This window comes from Gasterosteus aculeatus, chromosome 11 (assembly GCF_964276395.1).
Source record: "Gasterosteus aculeatus chromosome 11, fGasAcu3.hap1.1, whole genome shotgun sequence".
Taxonomy (NCBI): domain Eukaryota; kingdom Metazoa; phylum Chordata; class Actinopteri; order Perciformes; family Gasterosteidae; genus Gasterosteus; species Gasterosteus aculeatus.
This window is the reverse complement of record NC_135699.1, coordinates 18,161,630-18,184,492: the sequence shown is the minus strand read 5'-3', so window position 1 is coordinate 18,184,492 and position 22,863 is coordinate 18,161,630. Positions and strand designations below refer to the sequence as shown.

The 22,863-nt window shown below is 46.0% G+C and overlaps 2 protein-coding genes across 3 annotated transcripts in view; one reads left to right on the top strand and one right to left on the bottom strand.

Moving 5' to 3' along the window:
* The first annotated feature begins 188 nt into the window (after positions 1-188).
* LOC120827149 (uncharacterized) lies at positions 189-4,733 on the top strand. Of its 2 annotated transcripts, XR_013451375.1 has the most exons (3): positions 1,591-1,852; positions 2,273-4,198; positions 4,260-4,733. XR_013451375.1 is itself a non-coding variant. In XM_040189812.2 (2 exons), the coding sequence occupies exons 1-2, from the start codon at positions 1,660-1,662 to the stop codon at positions 3,232-3,234; spliced, it is 1,155 nt and encodes a 384-aa protein (XP_040045746.1). In that variant the 5' UTR covers positions 189-1,659; the 3' UTR covers positions 3,235-4,733. The 2 variants fall into 2 exon arrangements, 1 of the variants encoding a protein (XP_040045746.1); XM_040189812.2 differs by having other exon boundaries at positions 189-1,852; positions 2,273-4,733.
* Positions 4,734-5,639: 906 nt separating this feature from the next.
* Positions 5,640-22,863, bottom strand: part of doc2a (double C2-like domains, alpha) — a 19,736-nt gene continuing 2,512 nt past the window's right edge. The window contains exons 3-11 of the mRNA XM_040189811.2: positions 17,019-17,098; positions 13,530-13,604; positions 12,813-12,922; positions 12,324-12,450; positions 11,787-11,846; positions 8,398-8,606; positions 8,133-8,214; positions 7,731-7,827; positions 5,640-7,218 (exon numbers count right to left, since the gene is read on the bottom strand). Coding sequence (XP_040045745.1) covers positions 7,082-7,218; positions 7,731-7,827; positions 8,133-8,214; positions 8,398-8,606; positions 11,787-11,846; positions 12,324-12,450; positions 12,813-12,922; positions 13,530-13,604; positions 17,019-17,098 — 977 coding nt within the window. The 3' untranslated portion in view covers positions 5,640-7,081. The remainder of the gene's footprint in view (positions 7,219-7,730; positions 7,828-8,132; positions 8,215-8,397; positions 8,607-11,786; positions 11,847-12,323; positions 12,451-12,812; positions 12,923-13,529; positions 13,605-17,018; positions 17,099-22,863) is intronic.

The following is a 22,863-nucleotide window of genomic DNA, read 5'->3' as shown; positions in this document are numbered from 1 at the left end:
GTTTCTGTCATCAAAAAATATTATTAAATGTCAAAATATGTCTGGTCAAAAATATGCAGGAGAGAGACGACCAGAGCCTGAATCAGTACCTTCTGCGTGAGAAGAGGACGTGTCTCCTGATGTTGTAGAGCGAGTATCTACAGGATGGTGTTGTAGTGATGTTGAGAGTCGGCTGTCGACGTCACGTCGAGGTTCCTGCAGTCAGAGTGGACGTTAACACGGAGTCTCAAAGTTAACAGTCAGGTCCTGTGAAGGAGAATCTTTCCTCCTGAGTATTCTCTGAGTCACTGACTGTATCTGTCTGACTCCAGATGAGGACCCGCACGTCCTCACAGACCAGGGACCTTCAGTAACACACCCATAGAACACACTGGAGATCCAGATGAAGTTGATTCAGATTTATTGGAGCAGCAACGCTGGAATAAACCGAGCTCTTTCTGGAAAGACACCAACAAGGAGATGAGACATCAGTTCATACATTTCTTTGACCGTTGGTTGAGTGTAGTGTTACACGGTGTACCGGTACGAGAAAGGTACCGCGGAACTCTTCCGTTGAAAACGGTTTTGAACATTTTTAGTAAAGAGGCAGGAAATCAGAGCGTTGACTGTCCGCTTCCTGTCGGCTGCTGCCGTCACTCACAGCGAGTTACCAGCGGAGACGTGTCCTCATGCAGCACACTGCAGGTAATTACATACATGTAACATGTAACATGTACACACAGACCTGTGTGACGTGGTTCTATCTGATGGTGGTTCTATGTGACGCGGTTCTATCTGATGGTGGTTCTACGTGATGTGGTTCTATCTGATGGTGGTTCTATATGACGTGGTTCTATCTGATGGTGGTTCTATCTGATGGTGGTTCTATGTGACGCGGTTCTATCTGATGGTGGTTCTATGTGACGCGGTTCTATCTGATGGTGGTTCTACGTGATGTGGTTCTATCTGATGGTGGTTCTATCTGATGGTGGTTCTATATGACGTGGTTCTATCTGATGGTGGTTCTATCTGATGGTGGTTCTATGTGACGTGGTTCTATCTGATGGTGGTTCTATCTGATGGTGGTTCTATCAGATGGTGGTTCTATCTGATGGTGGTTCTATGTGACGTGGTTCTATCTGATGGTGGTTCTATGTGACGTGGTTCTATCTGATGGTGGTTGTCTATGAAGGTAGATTTGTGTATTTATTATGCAAACAAAAAAACTATTTTGGAGAGCAAATGTCTTGGATTCTAAACAAAAATCAAGTTTGTAAGTAAAATACATAAACTGAGAATAAATTATATGTTCGTTTTACTTATAAAACCAGAGTGTTTGGCTGCAAAACAAAAATGTTTACTCTCAAAAAATCTCCCTTCATAGTCCACCATGAGATACTGGTTTATTTTGAAGATAAGTCTAAATATATTGGGTCAAAAAACGTCATAAAAAAGGTTAATAATAATTGGTCATTTTTTCAGAATTTGTGGGGTTATAAAATATCTCAGAAAAATAATTTCAATACATCCTTCCAGGACCGATTTTGACAGCTCATCGGGCGCGGGCCCTAAAAACAAAGGCTTTTATTCTGAAGGAACGAACACCGCGTCCGGTTTCATTTGTTGTTTTCCCGTTGGGTTTCCGGTGTGGACGCGGCCTCAGCCATTCATGGTTCCAAGATGACCAAGCTGCAGCTACTGAACGCCTACCTGACGGAGCGGCTGGCGGTCGTGGTGAAGGAGATCCTGGGCGTGGTGGAGGACACGGTGACGGAGTACCGGGAGGAGACGGCGAGGACCCGGCGGGAGAACGAGAGCCTCCGGAAGCAGCTGCGGGACCTCCTGCTGCTGGAGGCCGGGACGGAGTGGCTGCGTAAGGGCCGAGCCGCGCGCCGCGCGAACCGCGCTGACAAATACGCGAGTTCTGGTTGTTTGTAGCGACTTGACGTTAAATGGCGGCAGAATCTTAGATTCCGTCGTCTGTGCGTTTGACGCGGGACCCGCTCTAAAATTCGGCTCGCTTGACTTCAACATACACGGTCGACATTTCACGACAAATGTGTCTTTTCTAACAAGCAGGAGGTTACTTCCGTTTTTTCCTTCCGAGCATCAAATGTCATTCTGACAATAGAGCGACACGGTCAGTGAGAAGTGGTCCTACGACCCGGAAGTGTTGATACAGAATGTGGTTAATGTTGAACTCCACACGGTTTAGACACCAATCAATCAATCAATCAATGATGTGCTGATTCTGTTTGATGGCTGTATTGATCGTTGTTCTGTGTCGGTTCAGGGTCGACCCGGTCCAGCCTTCGTTTTGCATCTCCCGAGCAGCGTGATCCAGAACCGAGGCCCGACTCCCCCCCAAATCCGCCCAGACCGCCCGTGGCCGAGCCGACCCGCGAGCAGGTGGTTTCTGTGCAGCTGCTGATGGTCCAGAGCCAGACGGCTCCCGGGCCGACCCCCCTCCCAGGAGACAAGATGGCAGCCGAGTTCCGTGAGCCCGCGCTGAAGCCGGATCCCGGGAGTGAGGCGTATGGCGACGCTCCGCCTCTTCCGTCTCACTCGTCCCTGAATCCTCCCGCCTCCTCGGCTCCTAGAATCCACGTGGAAGCCCCCGCCCTCCGGGAGGATCCGCCGGGCCCGGCTCGGATAAAAAGCGAACCCGAGGACCCCGAGCTGAGCGAACCCGAAGGTCTCGCGGACTCTGCGACTCGCGTCTCGAGGGAACAGTCGCCGGCGGCAACGCGCCCGGGTCACCGCGAGGCCCTCCGACACAAGAGGAGCCAGGGGGAGGCGGCCGCGGCAGCCGGCCGCGTCCCCGAGCTCGTCCACCGCTGCGCCCGCTGCGGTGAGGCCTTCGGCCACAGCGGCGGGCTCCGCCTCCACCTAGAGCAGAAGAGGAAGACCTACGCCTGCGACTGGTGCTGCAAGAGCTTCGCACAGTCGGCGGACCTGCGGCGCCACCTGCGAACGCACACCGGCGAACGGCCGCACCGCTGCACCTTCTGCTCCAAGAGCTTCAGCCAGAGGGGGAACCTGCGGCGCCACCTGCGCATCCACACGGGGGAGCGGCCCTACAGCTGCCCGTACTGCTTTCGCACCTTCAGCGACGGCGACACCATGAAGAAGCACAAGCGCACGCATTTGGGGGATAAACCGTACCGCTGCGTCCGCTGCTCCAAGAGCTTCGGCAGCGGCAGCGGCCTGCAGATACACCTGAAGAGGGACATGTGCTTCGTGGCGAGCGCCTAGCCCGGGGGCGGGTTCTATATCGATCCGTGTGAGATTCACCGCTGGTTATAAAGCGTAGCGTCCACCCTCAGGGTAACACTGTTAGCACTGCTAGCACTGTTAGCACTGCTAGCGAGGCAGCTGATGCTCTGAATCCGATTCAGCACCTTTAACTTAAAGCGACATTGTGTTCCACGCGGCGGCAGAGGAGGAAAGGACCCGTTGTCACGGTGCAGATCGCTGGTGTCTCAGTGCTACACAACGAAATCATTAAAGATGGATGAGGGAGAAAAGGGTTAGAATTAATTTATAGTTTAGATATGACTAGATGGGGGAGAGACGGACTTTGGGCTTTCGTTTACATCTCAATTGTTCAACGTGGGTTTTGTATCTTTGTTTCTTTCACAGACGTGTTTCTGACCTGAATGTAGGTCAGGATAAAAAAACTAACTAAACAAACTTCTCCTTCGAGTTTTTTAAACGTGAACTGTTCAGAGAAGTGTGTGTGTGTGTGTGTGTGTGTGTGTGTGTGTGTGTGTGTGTGTTCCTGTAGAAACATGAGAGAGTAAAGTTATGGTAATAATACACTGGAGGGAAGGAAACAGTATTTTACGTGTTATAATCAAGTACTGCCCCTAAATGTTAAAACGCTGTTACTTTTTCAAATATTACAAATATATTTTTTAATAATCTATAATCCAAATAGGTTACTAGAATAAAGTAGCAGAAAGTTTCAATACTCAAGTACCTTAACGTTGTATTGATATGCAGTACTTATCACTTCATTAGAGTCTTCTTCATTGGTCCGTATTAATCAATACAGTCTCTGATTTATCGTCATTGTTGATGTATTGGCTCATTTTGTGTTGCAGATTGAACTGATGGTTACAGCTTTTATTTCAATGACCAATAAATATTTTGTCCCTTGACATAATAGATACATACGTTTGTTAGCTATTGAGGCTATGTAACGTCAGCTAGCTAAGTTAGCTAGCTAGCTAAATAGGGTTACACCTGGAAAATACCTTATTTAGCTAGCTAGCTAGCTAACACTTGGAAGATAGATGAGTTAGCTAGCCAGCTAAGACGCCAAGCTAACGGCAATGTTGGTGATACTGTTGTAGAAGAAGAAACATTTGAGGACCTGCGAGCAGTTGACCTCTTTAGCATCTAAAGGTCGACGAACACCCAAGCAAATGGTTCCTACTGGGAGTCTCCTGCACACTTTCTTTAGTTTGGGAGGGTTAATATATTCAATTATTCATTTACTAACTTGCCACGTGGGGACGACATCTCAGTCACCTTTTCCTTTTCCTTTCTCTATTTCTTGCCTCCTTGTCTCCTCTCAGTGTCCTCTGGGTGTACCATGTGAGACGTCCTCATGCCATTATTCATGTGTCTCTAGTGAGGCATGCTGGGAAACGGACCGGACGTCGTTGATCCGTGTGATTATGGGTATTTTGTGTTGATGTGGCACATCCTGTTTGTTTTTAGACAAAATAAATGTTCATGAACTTTTATGATTCCGATTTTATAATTGACCCAGTTTTATTGTTCATCATGTCTGATAAACCGGGAATATTTATAAAGTTTTCCCACCTTCATTTAGTTCCATCCATCCGTAAAGTGCTTATCCTTCATACTGAAGTCAACTTCAGCCACACGGAGGCCGCCGCCGTCATCTGTTGTTTCATCTTACACACATTCTCCATTAAGTTTGAATTCTCTCTAAAGTAAACGTATTTAGTATTACTTTGTAGTACTCTTCTCCAGATCTTAACCACAGAACAGTGTAAATATGCACAATGATACATCACAGTACTTCAGTACCTGTTGATGTGTTTGACATTGTCCTGAGTCAGAATATAAAAGTGCAGACGATGTGGACTATCCTGTGGGGCTGTGGTGGTGCAGGTGGCTTTTCTCCAGCTATGATGGACCGATGATATTTACCTGTGGACGGACCGTTTGTTGCGGGAGATTTTGCTCAGACAATCTGTAAATAAGAACAGGGCTCTGTGTCAAGTATCTCTCTCCGTTTATTCCCTTGCAAGGGAAAAACGGTCAGAACAGCTCGGTGCTCAGTAGACGGCCAAGAACCTTCCTCCTCACCACGTGGCAGCTCTTCTACCTACAGGAGGTCTCTACAGGAGACACTCCAGCTCACTTCTTCATCATGGTCACACCGTCCCAGCATCTATTACCTTGTTCGTTCAATGGAACATTTTTGCCATTGCGAGTTGTACCGGCCCGTGTGCAAGGATGAGCAGTAGAGAAGATGACTGACTGAACATTAAAGTATTCTGGTTCTGCAGGACTTAAATACCTTCATCCTCGTGGTGGAGCTGTAGTTGTGGGCTGTGGCCGTCAGGGGGCAGCAGTGACCCACAAACAATACACACACACACACGCACACACACGCGGTCCTCTGTGCATTCCATATTTATTGCTGCATCATACACAAACAGCTGATAGCAACAGGAAACACATCCGTGTAAACAACGATGTCGCACACAAAGACACATTCCTACATTCAGTCGCTGTAGAAGAAAGAGAGTCGCACCTGGATGCACTTTGAATAAGAAAACAGGCAGCAGGAGTACAGAGATATGAAGTATATCAACATATTGCATCATGCAACATCCAGGAAGAACCACTTGATACATCATCACCCGCATCGTCATGGCAACAATAGGATGCGTTCATTTTTTCACCGAGGGGTGCAATAGAAATGTTTAGCCAGAGCAAGTTAGAAATGGAAGCTGATGAGTTTAAGACCTTCTGACGATTGGCTAAGCCCCTCCCCGCGACAGAAAAGATCCAATCGGGACTTAGCAACGGGCAACGTTGCTACAATGTGTCCGGAGAGGTGAAGTCCCGCCCCTTCGATTATGGGACCTTAATAAAGAATAAGAGGTCAACAAATATGTTTGTATTCCTGTTTGAATATTGCGTCCAATAAAAAAAAATGGTCATAGGAGTGTGAGACTGAAACTACGTAATTAGAGACAACCCAAAAATGGCGCCCCGGTGTGTTTTGTACCATGAAGTTCTCTCAGCGAAGGCTGACGCTGCGGTTGAAGTCTGGGCGTCTGCTCTGACTGAAGCTCAGAGGGACTGCTGGCTTCCACGCAGCTGGCTGATGGTGGGAATATGGAACCCAGCAAGTGGGACTAGCTAACGGCTCTAAGGTGTTAAAACCTTCTGGTTCCCCTTGTAGCTTCAGAGAGAGACGACACCATCATCACGCACGTTAAGCCCGATGCGTAGACATGTTGTACGTGGACTTCTACCACCTCCACGCACAACATGAGCTTTTCCTACCGTTTGGGTGATAAATAAATACAGAAGTTTGAAAGACGGGCAAATCAACACTATAATCACAATATATAAACTTTAAATCAATACTGATCCCCCAACTGGTCTTTGTGTGTCTTTTGTCGTGACTACGTGGATAATCATGCATTATATTTGGTCGGTGAGGCTTCTGATGCTGGAAGTCAAAACTCACCTAGAATACACATTTGCAAAAGGTTCAGGTTAAAAAAAAATCTCCTGACAATCGAATGGAAACATCACTGATAGAGAGAAACTTTAGCTGCTATTCTGACTGTAACAGAGACGTAAATAGAACTGTTTCCTTTGTTTTACGAACAAAGAACATGCAATTACATTTTGAGAACAAGTCTGTGGTTTCTCTTTGATCTTGGTGAGCTCCACCCTAATCGAGTGCCAAAGACGGGCGCAGATGATGAAGACACGCCCCCTCCCTGCCCGTCATGGCGTCTCTTGCCACAAAACCCTCTCATCCACCACTCCGGTCCGCCCCGGAATAAAAGGCTCCCCATGACCACTGGAGGCCGGCGGGTCAGTCGTGGCCGAGGGTCCGGGGCAGCTCATTGGTCAGGATGTGCCAGCGCTCCACCCGGCTGCCCTGGTTCTTCAGGCAGTCCATCCAGTGACGGAGGCCGTCGCCCTGCGAGCGACAGCTCAGGCAGACGCCGCCTAAGAGCGGCAAGGGTGTGGTTATTCTCAGAGCCGCCACAGCGTCTACCTGGTTCCTACCTGGTACCAGGTAGTGGACTACAGGCTGCTAACTGCTGCTAACAGCCTCGTTCCATTATTCTACTGGTGCCGACATGCACAGAGGAATCAGCGAGCAGCCTCTCCTACGGTGGCTCTGAAGTGAAAATCACACCGGCGTTAGCTTCTTACGGTCTGGTTGGACAGACGGACTGTCTGGACAGACGGACTGTCTGTCCAACCCTCTGCTATAAGGCCCTACCCTCTCCGTAAGAAGCTAACGCCGGTGTGATTTGCACTTGAGAGCCACCGTACTCTCCTGTGGTGTCACCTCAATATGATTTTGCTTCAGGACACGAAACATGAGCTGAAGGTCCTGAAGGCATCTCTTTGTTTCCCTATTACAATAACAAAGGAGCTGTGATTGCTTAGGCTGTAGCAGCTGACTTTGATCTCCACACGTTCTGGAAGAGCTTCCTGTAGGTCTCACCTACCTATGAAGTCGTTGGAGCGTCCCAGGTCGTAGTCCCACACAGTCACCTCCAGCATCCTGTGGGCCAGCTCCGGCAGGGAGATCTCGTAGAAGAACTCCTGCAGGGACGGGACACACAAAGAGGTCCACATTCAGGACACCAGGCGAGTCAAAGCAAGAAGAACCAGCTGCTTCTGGGATGTGGTTTCATCGGGAGGATGTTCCGTTCTGTTTTCCTACCATCTTCTAAAGGAGCCATATGACTCAGAGGGAAAAACACCTCGGTGACACCACACATTTTACCGACATGTTTGGGTTTGTTGGACTTAATAATTGATTCGATTATACTCTAGTTAATCAGATGAAGACAACAGATTTCATACAGCTACCAGAGGACACTGGCTATCTTCACACAGGTTCTCACCTCGTTGAATTCAGGGTTGAGGGTCTTCTTCATCACCGCCGTTTTGTGTTTTGATTTCTTTTGTAAATCAGGCTTCAGGTATCTGAGGCAAGAGAAGAGACGAAGAAGGAGAAGAAAGAAGAGAAGGAGAGCAGGAGGGGAAGAAGAGATAAGAAGATTTCAACACTAGAACAGTCGAAACAGTAAAGTGCCCCCTGGAGGCGATTGGTTGAAGTTTGATAGATTTCTCTTCTGGTGGAGAACCTGCAGACACTCGGGCGCTCACATTTTGACGTAGGGGTCGGAGAACCCGTTGACGTCCATTGCTGCCAGATGAGCACAGCGCCTCACGCCCACACAGAGGCCCCCGCTGCGACGCCGGTCACCTCCTCCTCCTCCTACGTTGGTTTCCTCTAAACCCACAGGAGGCTGGAATTGTAGCGAGAGAAGAAGACGACCTCTCTCCTCCAGGCTGTGCAGCTGCTCGTTCTCCCACTGAGGACAAAGTCACATGAGTCAGATTAGTTTGGTTGGATTAAGGTAGTCCGATCAGAGTAGTCAGATTAGTTTGGTTGGATTAAGGTAGTCCGATCAGAGTAGTCCGATTGGTTTGGTTGGATTAAGGTGGTCCGATCAGAGTAGTCCGATTGGTTTGGTTGGATTAAGGTGGTCCGATCAGAGTAGTCCGATTGGTTTGGTTGGATTAAGGTGGTCCGATCAGAGTAGTCCGATTAGTTTGGTTGGATTAAGGTGGTCCGATCAGAGTAGTCCGATTGGTTTGGTTGGATTAAGGTAGTCCGATCAGAGTAGTCAGATTAGTTTGGTTGGATTAAGGTAGTCCGATCAGAGTAGTCCGATTGGTTTGGTTGGATTAAGGTAGTCCGATCAGAGTAGTCAGATTAGTTTGGTTGGATTAAGGTAGTCCGATCAGAGTAGTCCGATTGGTTTGGTTGGATTAAGGTGGTCCGATCAGAGTAGTCCGATTAGTTTGGTTGGTCCGTTCATTTTAGAGTAGTGAAATTACTTTGATCAGATAAGTTTGAACAACGAATTGTGTTTCATATTTTCAGAGTGATTGAAGACATTTGAGGAATACCTGGTAAGTTTGTTACCAAAACATACTTTTTTTGCTGTTTGTCAAAGATTGGGTGATGAGAGCACCATGAGGTCCCTCCTCGGACACCTTCAGCTGCTAAACAATCATTTACACACCAGCTTTTAAAGAATATTTCTCCCACACAGAAGACCGAGGGGAAAGAACGAAAGACCAGTTCACAATTTCACAAGCTTCTCTTCCATCCATGTGTCGGTCTGCGTCGGTTTGTGCTTTGTCATGGTTTCACCCCGTGGTCCGTCAATCAATCGCTTCACCAGACGCAGCGGCATCTCTCGCTTTGACCTTTCACTGCTCCTTTTAAAGCTTTTTACATTCCGTCTGCATGAATCGAAGTAAAAAGGCATCATGAAGTGTTTCCTAAAGACCTCCCACCGACGAACACGAGGAAAGAAGCAGATTGGTGGCGTTTGGTCGGAGTGAGTCTCTCTCTCTCCTCTGAGAGTTAGTGGAGTACAAGTACAAGTACAAGTACTCTGTCACCGTTGTCTTAGAACATCTTACACATTGGTGCAGGAGATCAACGATGAATACTACCAGGATTGCCATACGTTAATTAGATAGAGTAATACTGGATAATTAAAACTGCTCAAAGGAAACATGAGAGCTTAGAGGGGGAACCATCGATTACTGAAAACTAGCCAAACATTCCCAATAAAGCCCACTGCTGTACCTCCTTCACATGGGCGAACGGATGGGAAATACTTTTAGTTTTCGAGCTGATCGGGCAGCGAGTCTTTCATCTAAGCCCCCGTCGGCTCCATCCAAGGGTGAAGCACCTGTAGGATCTCCGAGGTGACGACTAATGAGCCACCAACAGGCAGAACTAATACCCCCCACACGCCTCACAAGGTCTAATTGGAACTTGAAGTATTGTTTTCTACCAACAAGTGTTCAGATCTGCAGCGGCTGGTGGGCCACCGTTGCCATGGAAACAAATGCTATGATTCAAAAGAGTCAAAAAGAGAGAACGAAAAGGTCTGATTGGCAAATTTGAACAGAATTCGAACAAAGCTGCTGCTTTTAATTTGATGTCAAAAATAAGAAAACCAGACGTGCCTCCAGTCACCAACAAGTTAAGACCCCAAGTCCTGATGTTCTATTGCATCACACAGCGTCCAAAGCGACTTTATGCCCGGGCAGCGCTTAGGGGTTGGGTGTCTTGCTCAGGGACACCTGGACATGGGACATGGAGCAGCCGGGGTTTGAAACCCTGCAGTTCCCGGTGCTCCCGCTCTACTCCGCCCGCCACCGCCGCTCTGAATGTAGATGTGTGTGTGCGAACATGTACGTGTTAGAACAACGAGTCCAAAGTTAATCCCTATTTTATTTTATTACGTCTCAGTCTTATTTTTCGCTGTGTTTGTCTTCTAATTAAAACATTGAGTTCTGCACAGAAACGAGGAGCAGACTGATGACTCGTCTCCATTGGCTGAGTGTGTATGAAGGTAGATTTGTGCAAACAAACAAAAAATGTTTCGAGAACAAATTTCTTGCATTGGAAAAATAAAGTTTGAGAAAGTCTGAGAATAAATTATTTGTTAGTTTTGCTTATGAAACTATTGATTTTGCCTTTGGTCCATTGAGTTTCTCTCTGTCTGCTTCCACCATTAATACATTCGCTTCTTCTGCTTTCTAATTAATTTAACAGAAAAAAGAGTAACACACAATTACACTATGCTTAATATAGTTTAATATGTAGCAAATCAAACCAAACGAGAGGGTAAAATAGAGGCTCCAGTATAGTGCCTGTACTCTTATCACCAATTAGCAGCACTGTTAATTATCTAACATGATTGTTCGTTTATTCTTAAAACACTGAAGGGGAAGCTGATTATCTTCATTCATTAGTTTCTTAAGGTAAGAACGCTGGGTGAGATGTATTAGCCCTGTTAGCTGTTAGCTCTGTGATCAATAAATATCTCTTTTTTTAGAAAGAACACAAAAATAGAATCATAAGGACAGAGATTAGTTTTGTATAAACTGTACATATTGAATACAATGTTGCTGTTACATCACTCAGACAGAAGCAATGAAATGGAACCCAGGCCAGATGTTCCAGCTGTAAGGAGTCGCTGTGGGAGGCAGACGCCTCTCTGGAGGTCTGTCTAGATGAAGCCGAATAGGCGGTTCAATTAAACTCAACTCAATATTTGTTCTGTAACAAAACCCCGTTCAGTCACAGCGTGAATCACAAACTAAAACTTTGGGTTGAGCGGATTGAAGCCGACGGGACGGACCTGAGACCAGACAGCTGTTTCTTCTCCTGCCACAACAACAGACGTCCACCGTGAATAAAGACTTATTCTGACAGATGTGGATCTTTAAGAGTCCTCAAAATATAACATATTTGATACAATTGTATTAGAACAGGAAACAGTATTTAAACTGTTTCCTGTTTTTTTAACGACTTCCTCTGAAGGATTTGCTCTCTTTACCTTTTCATTCACCAAGTGGGAAATGCTGTAGTTATTTAACAGCTGCTAATGGATTGAACCTGCTGATGTTAAGGACCGCGGTTGGTCTCGTGTCTCCTCATCAGAGCCCAGCGAGGTTCTCACCTCTCTTAAGTAACACGATATTCCACGAAGGGCTTCGCCCATGGCGGTCGGAGAGGGTATCTGAAAACAGAGAGGACGTACGGACATTCAAAACCTCACCTAAGTAGAAGAATCTTGCAACAAGCTGTACTTCTGAGGTGTAGTACACTATAAAGTACAACTTGTACCTCTGAGGCGTAGCACACTATAAAGTACAACTTGTACCTCTGAGGTGTAGTACACTATAAAGTACATCTTGTACCTCTGAGGCGTAGCACACTATAAAGTACAACTTGTACCTCTGAGGCGTAGTACACTATAAAGTACAACTTGTACCTCTGAGGTGTAGCACACTATAAAGTACAACTTGTACCTCTGAGGTGTAGCACACTATAAAGTACAACTTGTACCTCTGAGGCGTAGCACACTATAAAGTACAACTTGTACCTCTGAGGTGTAGCACACTATAAAGTACAACTTGTACCTCTGAGGCGTAGTACACTATAAAGTACAACTTGTACCTCTGAGGCATAGTGAAGGAGGAGCTAAGGGAAATACCGGGGGCGGGTGCTCCAGGCAGGTGTGGAAATGTTTCGTCTGATCGAGTTTCACTCGTTTCAGAGGAACTCTGGATTCTCCAATCAGCTCATTGTGAGTCAACTTGTCCTCGTCACACACGGTCAACCTGCAGGGAGCAGGAGACACAAGAGATGAGGAGACAGGAAAGGAGACAGGAATTAAGAAAGTTGACAGATTCTGACTTTAACCCTAAAAGTTTCTCTCTCAAGCATTTAGAAGAAAAAGACCAAACATGTTTCCTCACAGTGATAGAAGAACAAGAAGCTCTCTCGGGACTGATGGACCAAAAGTAGTTTTAAAGCTTTTAAAGCCTTAAAAAAGTCAAAAGGTGAAATCTGAGCAGCACACTCGTTGTCTCTTTTCTACCGAATATTCTACTTTTATATGGAGGACGTTGACTCAGATGGTTTCTGTCCCGACAGGTAAATAAATCAAAGTAATCAGTCCCAGAGGAGATGAAACACACACCTGAGTGTCTTCCTGTGCATGTCCTCTTCTGTGATCCCGACGTAAGTGAGTGTTTCATTCCAGACCGGATTCAGAGAGTTACGGATCGTCTTCGTCTTCAGCTTATTGGCCTGAAGAACCCAGAGAGGCCGACAGTTAGGACATAGAGACAGTTAGGACAAAGAGACAGTTAGGACAGAGGTACGGCAGTTAGGATATAGAGACAGTTAGGACAGAGGTACTGGCAGTTAGGACAAACAGACAGTTAGGACATAGAGACAGTTAGGACAGAGGTACGGGCAGTTGGGACATAGAGACAGTTAGGACAGAGGTACGGGCAGTTAGGACATAGAGACAGTTAGGACAGAGGTACGGGCAGTTAGGACAAACAGACAGTTAGGATATAGAGACAGTTAGGACATAGAGACAGTTAGGACAGAGGTACGGACAGATAGGACATAGAGACAGTTAGGACAGAGGTACGGACAGTTAGGATATAGAGACAGTTAGGACATAGAGACAGTTAGGACAGAGGTACGGACAGTTAGGATACAGAGACAGTTAGGACATAGAGACAGTTAGGACAGAGGTACGGACAGTTAGGATATAGAGACAGTTAGGACATAGAGACAGTTAGGACCAATGGAGAGAGACACATCAAATCTGTAATGTGAATTGTAATCTCTTTGATTGTTATTAATATCTCAGCCATCGTTGGGTCAATGAAGGTCGTCTCACCTTACAGGCTCCAGGCAGCAGGTGAAGCTTCACGTAAGGGTCGGACAAGCCGTTGAAGTCCATCGACTTCAGGCCCTGGGGACAGAAGACGGAGCATTACTGTGTCTGGTCCCTCTGAGGAGCCAATCACAGGTGTAATGGCCCTAGTTTCTGGTTGATCAGCTGATCGGAGCGTCCGTGTTTTCATTGATCGCCTTTCGGTGTACACCTGAACACCACCTTCTAAAAGAGGTGAGAAGGTCCTGCTTTGGTGACCTCGGATCCTCAAAAGAGGAAGTTCAAACTCATATTAGCTTGAAAACAATCATTAACTGAACGTAGTTTTTTTTTTTTTTAGCAGAATATCAGGTTAATTGGGGACTTTAAATTGCCCGTAGTTGTGTGAGTGTGAGTGTGAATGGTTGTGTGTCTCTGTGTAGTCCTGCGATTGGCTGGCGACCAATCCAGGATGTACCCTGTCTATCGCCTGAAGTTGGCTGGGATGGACTCCAGCCCCCCCGCGACCCTGTGTGCAGGATAAGCGGTTTGACGATGGATGGATGGATGGACATATTAACAGTCACAGTGAGCTCTGCTCAGGACTGACTAGAAGTAGAACTCAGGCCTGCGTTTAATACAAAATAACTATTTGAATGTTATTAATTATGTTATGAACTTCCTGAAGATCCGTCAGAGTTTCCCTGATTCACAGTCCCATGATAATAAATCATGATTTCATTTTATTTAAGACAACATGTTTCTAATATTTGAGACTTTAAACAGATTATTATTAATGACTTTGTACTCTTAGATCTCCACTGCAGTTAACTTAAATCAGCCAGAGGATTTAGACAATCATTAAAGCGTTTAAACACACGGTTTCAACCCGAGGACCTCGTCGGCAGCGTAAGACATTACTCCCAGATTTGATTCAACAGCTTTGACATTTGCACTGATGGCAGAGAGACGGATTTATTAATTCTGTACTAATTGTTTTAATGAGTTTGCGACCCGAGTTTAAAAGCCAAACTTGATGAAGATGAACGATGGATTCAGATCTTGACTGCTTTGCAAAAATCAGATCATCATTAGGGACAGCTGTGACCTTTCAATTAGTTTATGCTAATCGAAAATCGCTAATTGCTAGCAAGCTGACTATTTCTTATGTTTGGATATGAGTGCTTTAAAGAGTCTACATCAGGGACAAATACGGTACAAGCTTCAAAATGTGAGCTTTCATAGCAAGCTTAGACATTTGCTAGTGATTAGCATTAGCACTGGCGTGTATTTTAACAACTAAAGCTTCACTTTTATGAGCTTTAGATCCTCTAAGAATTCTTTAAAATCTTAATTTAACAACAAATCCAATAGTTCAGAAATAAAAGTAGTAGACTGGGTTTCTCATGAATAATCAGCCTCAGTGGATTTCTTTTTTAGTCGGGCCAATCAGTTTTAGTAAACATCCCAGTATGATTCATTTTGCTATCATATCGTAACTATTATAAATATCATAAAAGAAAGGATAATATATTACAATAAAAATATATTTATATAAATCTATTAGAACATGTTTTGAGATGCACCTAATGAACCTGGTGTGTTGAGGAGAGACAAACTCAAAAGACCCACAAAACTTCACACAATGAATTATTTTGGATAAAATGTGCCTGTTTTCATCCAGGTCCTGGTTGTGTGTCCTCACCACCGTCCCGTGTGCGTCACAGCTGGGCAGCGACTTTAACACAGTGACGTCATGTGGACGAATATACGCCGTTAGCACGTAGCTAACGAGCTAGCTAAACATCTCGGTGTAGAAGTCTTTACTTAAGCGCCGTGTGCGGCTTTCCTCTCACCCCGACCCGTGGTCTGGTCTGGTCTGGGTTAAGGATCTGGTCTGGTGTGGTCTGGGTTAAGGATCTGGTCTGGTCTGGGTTAAGGATGTGGTCTGGTCTGGGTTAAGGATCTGGTGTGGGTTAAGGATCTGGTGTGGGTTAAGGATCTGGTGTGGTCTGGGTTAAGGATCTGGTCTGGTGTGGTCTGGGTTAAGGATCTGGTCTGGTCTGGGTTAAGGATCTGGTGTGGGTTAAGGATCTGGTGTGGGTTAAGGATCTGGTGTGCTCTGGGTTAAGGATCTGGTCTGGGTTAAGGATGTGGTCTGGGTTAAGGATCTGGTGTGGGTTAAGGATCTGATCTGGTCTGGGTTAAGGATCTGGTCTGGTGTGGTCTGGGTTAAGGATCTGGTCTGGTCTGGGTTAAGGATGTGGTGTGGTCTGGGTTAAGGATCTGGTGTGGGTTAAGGATCTGGTGTGGGTTAAGGATCTGGTCTGGTCTGGGTTAAGGATGTGGTGTGGTCTGGGTTAAGGATCTGGTGTGGGTTAAGGATCTGGTGTGGGTTAAGGATCTGGTGTGGGTTAAGGATCTGGTGTGGGTTAAGGATCTGGTTCGGGTTAAGGATCCGGTGTGGGTTAAGGATCTGGTCTGGGTTAAGGATCTGGTCTGGTCTGGGTTAAGGATGTGGTGTGGGTTAAGGATGTGGTGTGGGTTAAGGATCTGGTGTGGTCTGGGTTAAGGATGTGGTGTGGGTTAAGGATCTGGTGTGGGTTAAGGATCTGGTGTGGGTTAAGGATGTGGTGTGGTCTGGGTTAAGGATCTGGTCTGGGTTAAGGATGTGGTGTGGGTTAAGGATCTGGTGTGGGTTAAGGATCTGGTGTGGGTTAAGGATGTGGTCTGGTTGGGGTCGGGTCTCGCTCTTGTCATGTCGTTAAACGGCGTGTGAGAGCGTTGGGCGGCGAGGGGCCCAAACCTCAACGTATACTCATGAAGTCCATCAGTGATTGGCTGACTGCTTCTTAGACCCTTTGGGACCGAGCCGAGCCCAGCAGAGACCAGCAGAGACCAGCGCACAGGACTGTAGGAGAACCATGTAGTTTGTGCAGATATCTTGATTTACAAATAATACCAGGTACATAATCCACGTCCAAAAACACAAATATTGACCAACAAATTTATTAAAAGTATCATTGTTATTCTTTTTTCCATCGCTCATGGCCCCACTGCCCTCTATGGACCAGCCGCCACTGATGTGTTGTGATTGGTTCTTGAAGTCACATGACTGAGAAGCGGAAGCTAGTCAGTCAGCGGGAGACGTGGGTGCAGGTTGATAATCGGACGCGTTCAAGGAGTCGCTGGAGGACTTCAAATCTGGCTGCTGGCAAATGAAATTAAGACGGCGTATTTTTACCCTCCATGGGGCCAGAAACTTATGGACTGCTGAAACGTTGAGTCAAGCCCGGCTTCCTCCGGGCGGGAGACTGGATGGGTCGCCTGCCAAATCTCAAGTTTCATATTCTTATAAGACACAACGTTGTACTCTGGTATTCAGTATTCAGTTAGTCAGAACAGGCCCTAGATTAAGAATTAAGACTTTTACGTGTCTTAAGGCGCTTTGCTTCCGGGCTCCTCGGTGAAATGAAGGTGAATGCTAACGTTGATGCTATGACGCGTCCTCACCTTCGCCCGGAGGACAGTGCAGTGCAGCTCACTGGAGCTCCGCTCGTACCGCAGATCAAACTCCAGCGTTCCCAGAGCCGCTGGGGGGCCGGAGAGACACACGATTACACACTCTGCATCAGCAGGATCACAAAATAATAATGACAGGTTGAAAATCAGTCAGTATCTCATACAACACACACACGGACCAGAACCTGAGCAGTTACGTCAGACCGTACTAACAAACCGGGATTCACGGGGATTAGAACCAACATCTATTTTCGGCGTCAGCTCTCATAAATGAAACTAATGCTAACTGTTGTTTTCTGTGTGTTCGTCACCCGTGACAGTTTCCCAAAGCCCCTTCAGCTTCATGTTGGCCGTCAATCAGTGACCACAAAGTAACACAAACAGCTTCAAAGACACAAAAAACAGACGACTGAAAGGACATGAAAACTCACTGACACCAAAGACACGCACACAACTCTACAAAGAACCACAAAGACACATAAGACAACCATTAAGAGGTGCGAGGCGACTACAAAGACACACAACACAACTATAAGGAGGCGACTACAAAGACACACAACACAACTATAAGGAGGCAACTACAAAGACACACAACACATCTATAAGGAGGCAACTACAAAGACACACAACACAACTATAAGGAGGCGACTACAAAGACACACAACACATCTATAAGGAGGCGACTACAAAGACACACAACACAACTATAAGGAGGCAACTACAAAGACACACAACACATCTATAAGGAGGCAACTACAAAGACACACAACACATCTATAAGGAGGCAACTACAAAGACACACAACACAACTATAAGGAGGCGACTACAAAGACACACAACACATCTATAAGGAGGCAACTACAAAGACACACAACACATCTATAAGGAGGCGACTACAAAGACACACAACACAACTATAAGGAGGCGACTACAAAGACACACAACACATCTATAAGGAGGCGACTACAAAGACACACAACACAACTATAAGGAGGCGACTACAAAGACACACAACACAACTATAAGGAGGCAACTACAAAGACACACAACACATCTATAAGGAGGCAACTACAAAGACACACAACACATCTATAAGGAGGCGACTACAAAGACACACAACACAACTATAAGGAGGCAACTACAAAGACACACAACACAACTATAAGGAGGCAACTACAAAGACACACAACACAACTATAAGGAGGCAACTACAAAGACACACAACACATCTATAAGGAGGCAACTACAAAGACACACAACACATCTATAAGGAGGCAACTACAAAGACACACAACACAACTATAAGGAGGCGACTACAAAGACACACAACACATCTATAAGGAGGCAACTACAAAGACACACAACACATCTATAAGGAGGCGACTACAAAGACACACAACACAACTATAAGGAGGCGACTACAAAGACACACAACACATCTATAAGGAGGCGACTACAAAGACACACAACACAACTATAAGGAGGCGACTACAAAGACACACAACACAACTATAAGGAGGCAACTACAAAGACACACAACACATCTATAAGGAGGCAACTACAAAGACACACAACACATCTATAAGGAGGCGACTACAAAGACACACAACACAACTATAAGGAGGCAACTACAAAGACACACAACACAACTATAAGGAGGCAACTACAAAGACACACAACACAATTATAAGGAGGCAACTACAAAGACACACAACACAACTATAAGGAGGCGACTGCAAAGACACACAACACATCTATAAGGAGGCGAACACAAAGACACACAACACAACTATAAGGAGGCAACTACAAAGACACACAACACATCTATAAGGAGGCGACTACAAAGACACACAACACAACTATAAGGAGGCGACTACAAAGACACACAACACAACTATAAGGAGGCGACTACAAAGACACACAACACATCTATAAGGAGGCAACTACAAAGACACACAACACAACTATAAGGAGGCGACTGCAAAGACACACAACACAACTATAAGGAGGCGACTACAAAGACACACAACACAACTATAAGGAGGCAACTACAAAGACACACAACACAACTATAAGGAGGCGAACACAAAGACACACAACACATCTATAAGGAGGCGAACACAAAGACACACAACACAACTATAAGGAGGCAACTACAAAGACACACAACACATCTATAAGGAGGCAACTACAAAGACACACAACACAACTATAAGGAGGCAACTACAAAGACACACAACACAACTATAAGGAGGCAACTACAAAGACACACAACACAACTATAAGGAGGCGAACACAAAGACACACAACACATCTATAAGGAGGCGAACACAAAGACACACAACACAACTATAAGGAGGCAACTACAAAGACACACAACACAACTATAAGGAGGCGACTACAAAGACACACAACACATCTATAAGGAGGCGAACACAAAGACACACAACACAACTATAAGGAGGCGACTACAAAGACACACAACACAACTATAAGGAGGCAACTGCAAAGACACACAACACAACTATAAGGAGGCGAACACAAAGACACACAACACAACTATAAGGAGGCGAACACAAAGACACACAACACAACTATAAGGAGGCGAACACAAAGACACACAACACAACTGTAAGGAGGCGACTGCAAAGACACACAACACAACACGAGGAGACACAAAGCTCGGGGGCCGAGGGGGGGAGTTCAGCTGTACTGACGGAGGACTCACGGAAGACTGACGGAAGACTGACGGAAGACTGACGGAGGACTGACGGAAGACTGACGGAAGACTGACGGAGGACTGACGGAGGACTGACGGAGGACTAACGGAAGACTGACGGAGGACTAACGGAAGACTGACGGAGGACTGACGGAAGACTGACGGAGGACTGACGGAGGACTGACGGAGGACTGACGGAGGACTGACGGAAGACTGACGGAAGACTGACGGAGGACTGACGGAAGACTGACGGAAGACTGACGGAGGACTGACGGAGGACTGACGGAGGACGGGACAAACGGCCTTTATAGTTGTGCATAGAAAGTAAAAACCTTTGCACCAATTCATAACCAGTGATTTCTAACAGGCACTTGTAGTCTCTGTAGTTACAGAGACTACAAAGACTACAAAGAGACCACCAACACAACTATGGAGGGACGCAATCTGAGTCAAATTTGAATAGAGACAACTACAAAGAGACAACCATTAAATGGATGCACAACAAATGACAAACAGAGCTGCAGTAGACTACCGAGGGACAGAAAACAAATTAACACGTGGAGACGCACAATGACTACAAAGAGACAAAAAAAGGTCCAAAGAGAAATCGAAAAGACCGAAAAGAGAAACAAAACCACAACAGAGAGACAGAAGGACCACAAAGAGACGACAACAGAGAGACAGAAGGACCACAAAGAGACGACAGCTGTTATTTCTGCTTCGTAAGGAATGAAATGAAAGACGTATCAGTGCCTGAGAGACACGTCTTATTTCAGAAACCCTGGCGGTGCATCAGAAGCAGCACATCAGCTTCAGTCCAGATCGTCTCTTGTGTGACTGAGTGGCTTCAAACCAAAACACATGAAACCACAGTTCCTTGATTAATTAGCATGTTGTGTGCATTGAGGTACCGAACAGGCAGAAAGAGGAGATTCTGGATAAAGCACCTCTCTGCTGACCAACAGCATTAGAGTCTAACGCTGTTGGTTCTGATTCCACACTGACTACACGGCCGTCTGCACAAAAGTAGCATAAAGAAATCCAGGACAAGTGAAAGTGACGCTTGACTCAGTCCAGATGCACACAGATGGGATCAGTGCACGTCCACGGCTTTCTTAAGTAGACCACGGTGTCCATCACACATCTACTGATTCAGATTTAAGACGCACGCAGCATATTTTAACCCGCTGAGCAGCAACTAATTATGGAAACTTATGAGGAGGTGAAGCATCGAACATGCAGAAAAAGGAAAAACTGCAGCTGTAATTAAACAGAAAAGCCTGCAGACGATCATACGAATGTATTATTATTTAGCCTACTTTGCCTTAAAGGTGAGCAGAGGGATTTCCTCTGGGAATTTACCCTAAAGACTCATTTCAAACCCTTGTTTTACAACCAAAAGCACAAATCTATATAAGCTGCGTCTAATTCTAAATGTCTTTACAATGTAATGTTCATACTGAACAACGAGACTGGAAAAGACGCCCTAACAGTTTGCAAATGGTTTATCTGAACTGATTCGAGCCCTTAAGAGGACGGCTCATGTGTCTGGCACTGGGAGGACACCAGCACCAGGCGTCAGGTATGTCCATGACCTCATAGAAGTAACGTCCCCCATCGTGGACGCGCTCTCACATACAAGCACATTCTTTGTGTAGTATTAAGTTTTTGCAGCTCAATAGGGGTTAATGGTTGTCATGGTAACTCGTAGTATCGTGGCTCCATTCATGCTGCCTTCATACTGTGGTGCTGCACGCGCTCAACGTTGATTGAACCGACTCTGAACAGCTGAGTTTAGGGTTTGACTCAGTTTGTTAAACCTCCTACTTGAAACGGACCCCAGAGCTGATCCATGATTTAACAAACAAGAACACACAAGATGTTGCAGAACAACAGCGTGGCAACAGCAAAGATGCAGAAGCACCACATGCGGATGCAAAATGTCTATACAAGACAACAACAAGACAAATGTCTGTACAAGACACCAACGGAGACGTGAACTGACCACAAAGGGACATATAGTGACTACAGAGCTGCTCGGACCAGGCGTTGGTCAGAAGGTCTCCATCCCGGTGAGAGAGCAGAAGGCATCGATCCCTCTCAGAAAGCTCTTTTGACTTGAATAATTTAATAACTGAATCAATCATTATGTGTGTTCAGGTCGGACAATCGAGAAACGAGTCACCGATCGCGGTCCGTCCTCACAGACACTCCCTGACCACCGTAACCCCCGTATTAGAAGAGGACTTTCTCACCCGGGCTTTTGTGTACTGAGGTACGAGAAGTGGAATCATTTCACCGAATTATCTACAAAAAGTTTTAATCACTTCATCGTTGGTCAACTTCTCACCACCAGATGAAACGCGCATAAATTAGCATTTTAATGAGCAGAGTTTTCTAGCTGACGTCTCGTCAAACCATCCAGAGGTGCGTAGAGATGAACACACTCACACACTCACACACACACACACTCACACTCACACACACACACACACACACACACACACACTCACACTCTCACACACACACACACTCACACACACACACTCACACACTCACACACACACACACACACTCACACACACACACACTCACACACACTCACACTCTCACACACACACACACTCACACACACACACTCACACACTCACACACACACTCACACTCTCACACACTCACACACACACACACTCACACACACACTCACACTCTCACACACACACACACTCACACACTCACACTCACACACTCACACACACACACACTCACACACACACACACACACTCACACACACACACACTCACACTCACACACACACACTCACACACACACACACTCACACACACACACACACACTCACACACACACACTCACACACACACTCACACTCTCACACACTCACACTCTCACACACTCACACACTCACACACACACACACACACTCACACTCTCACACACACACACACTCACACACACACACTCACACACTCACACACACACACACTCTCACACACACACACACACACACTCACACACTCACACACTCACACACACACACACACTCACACACACACTCACACACTCACACACACACACACTCACACTCACACACACAC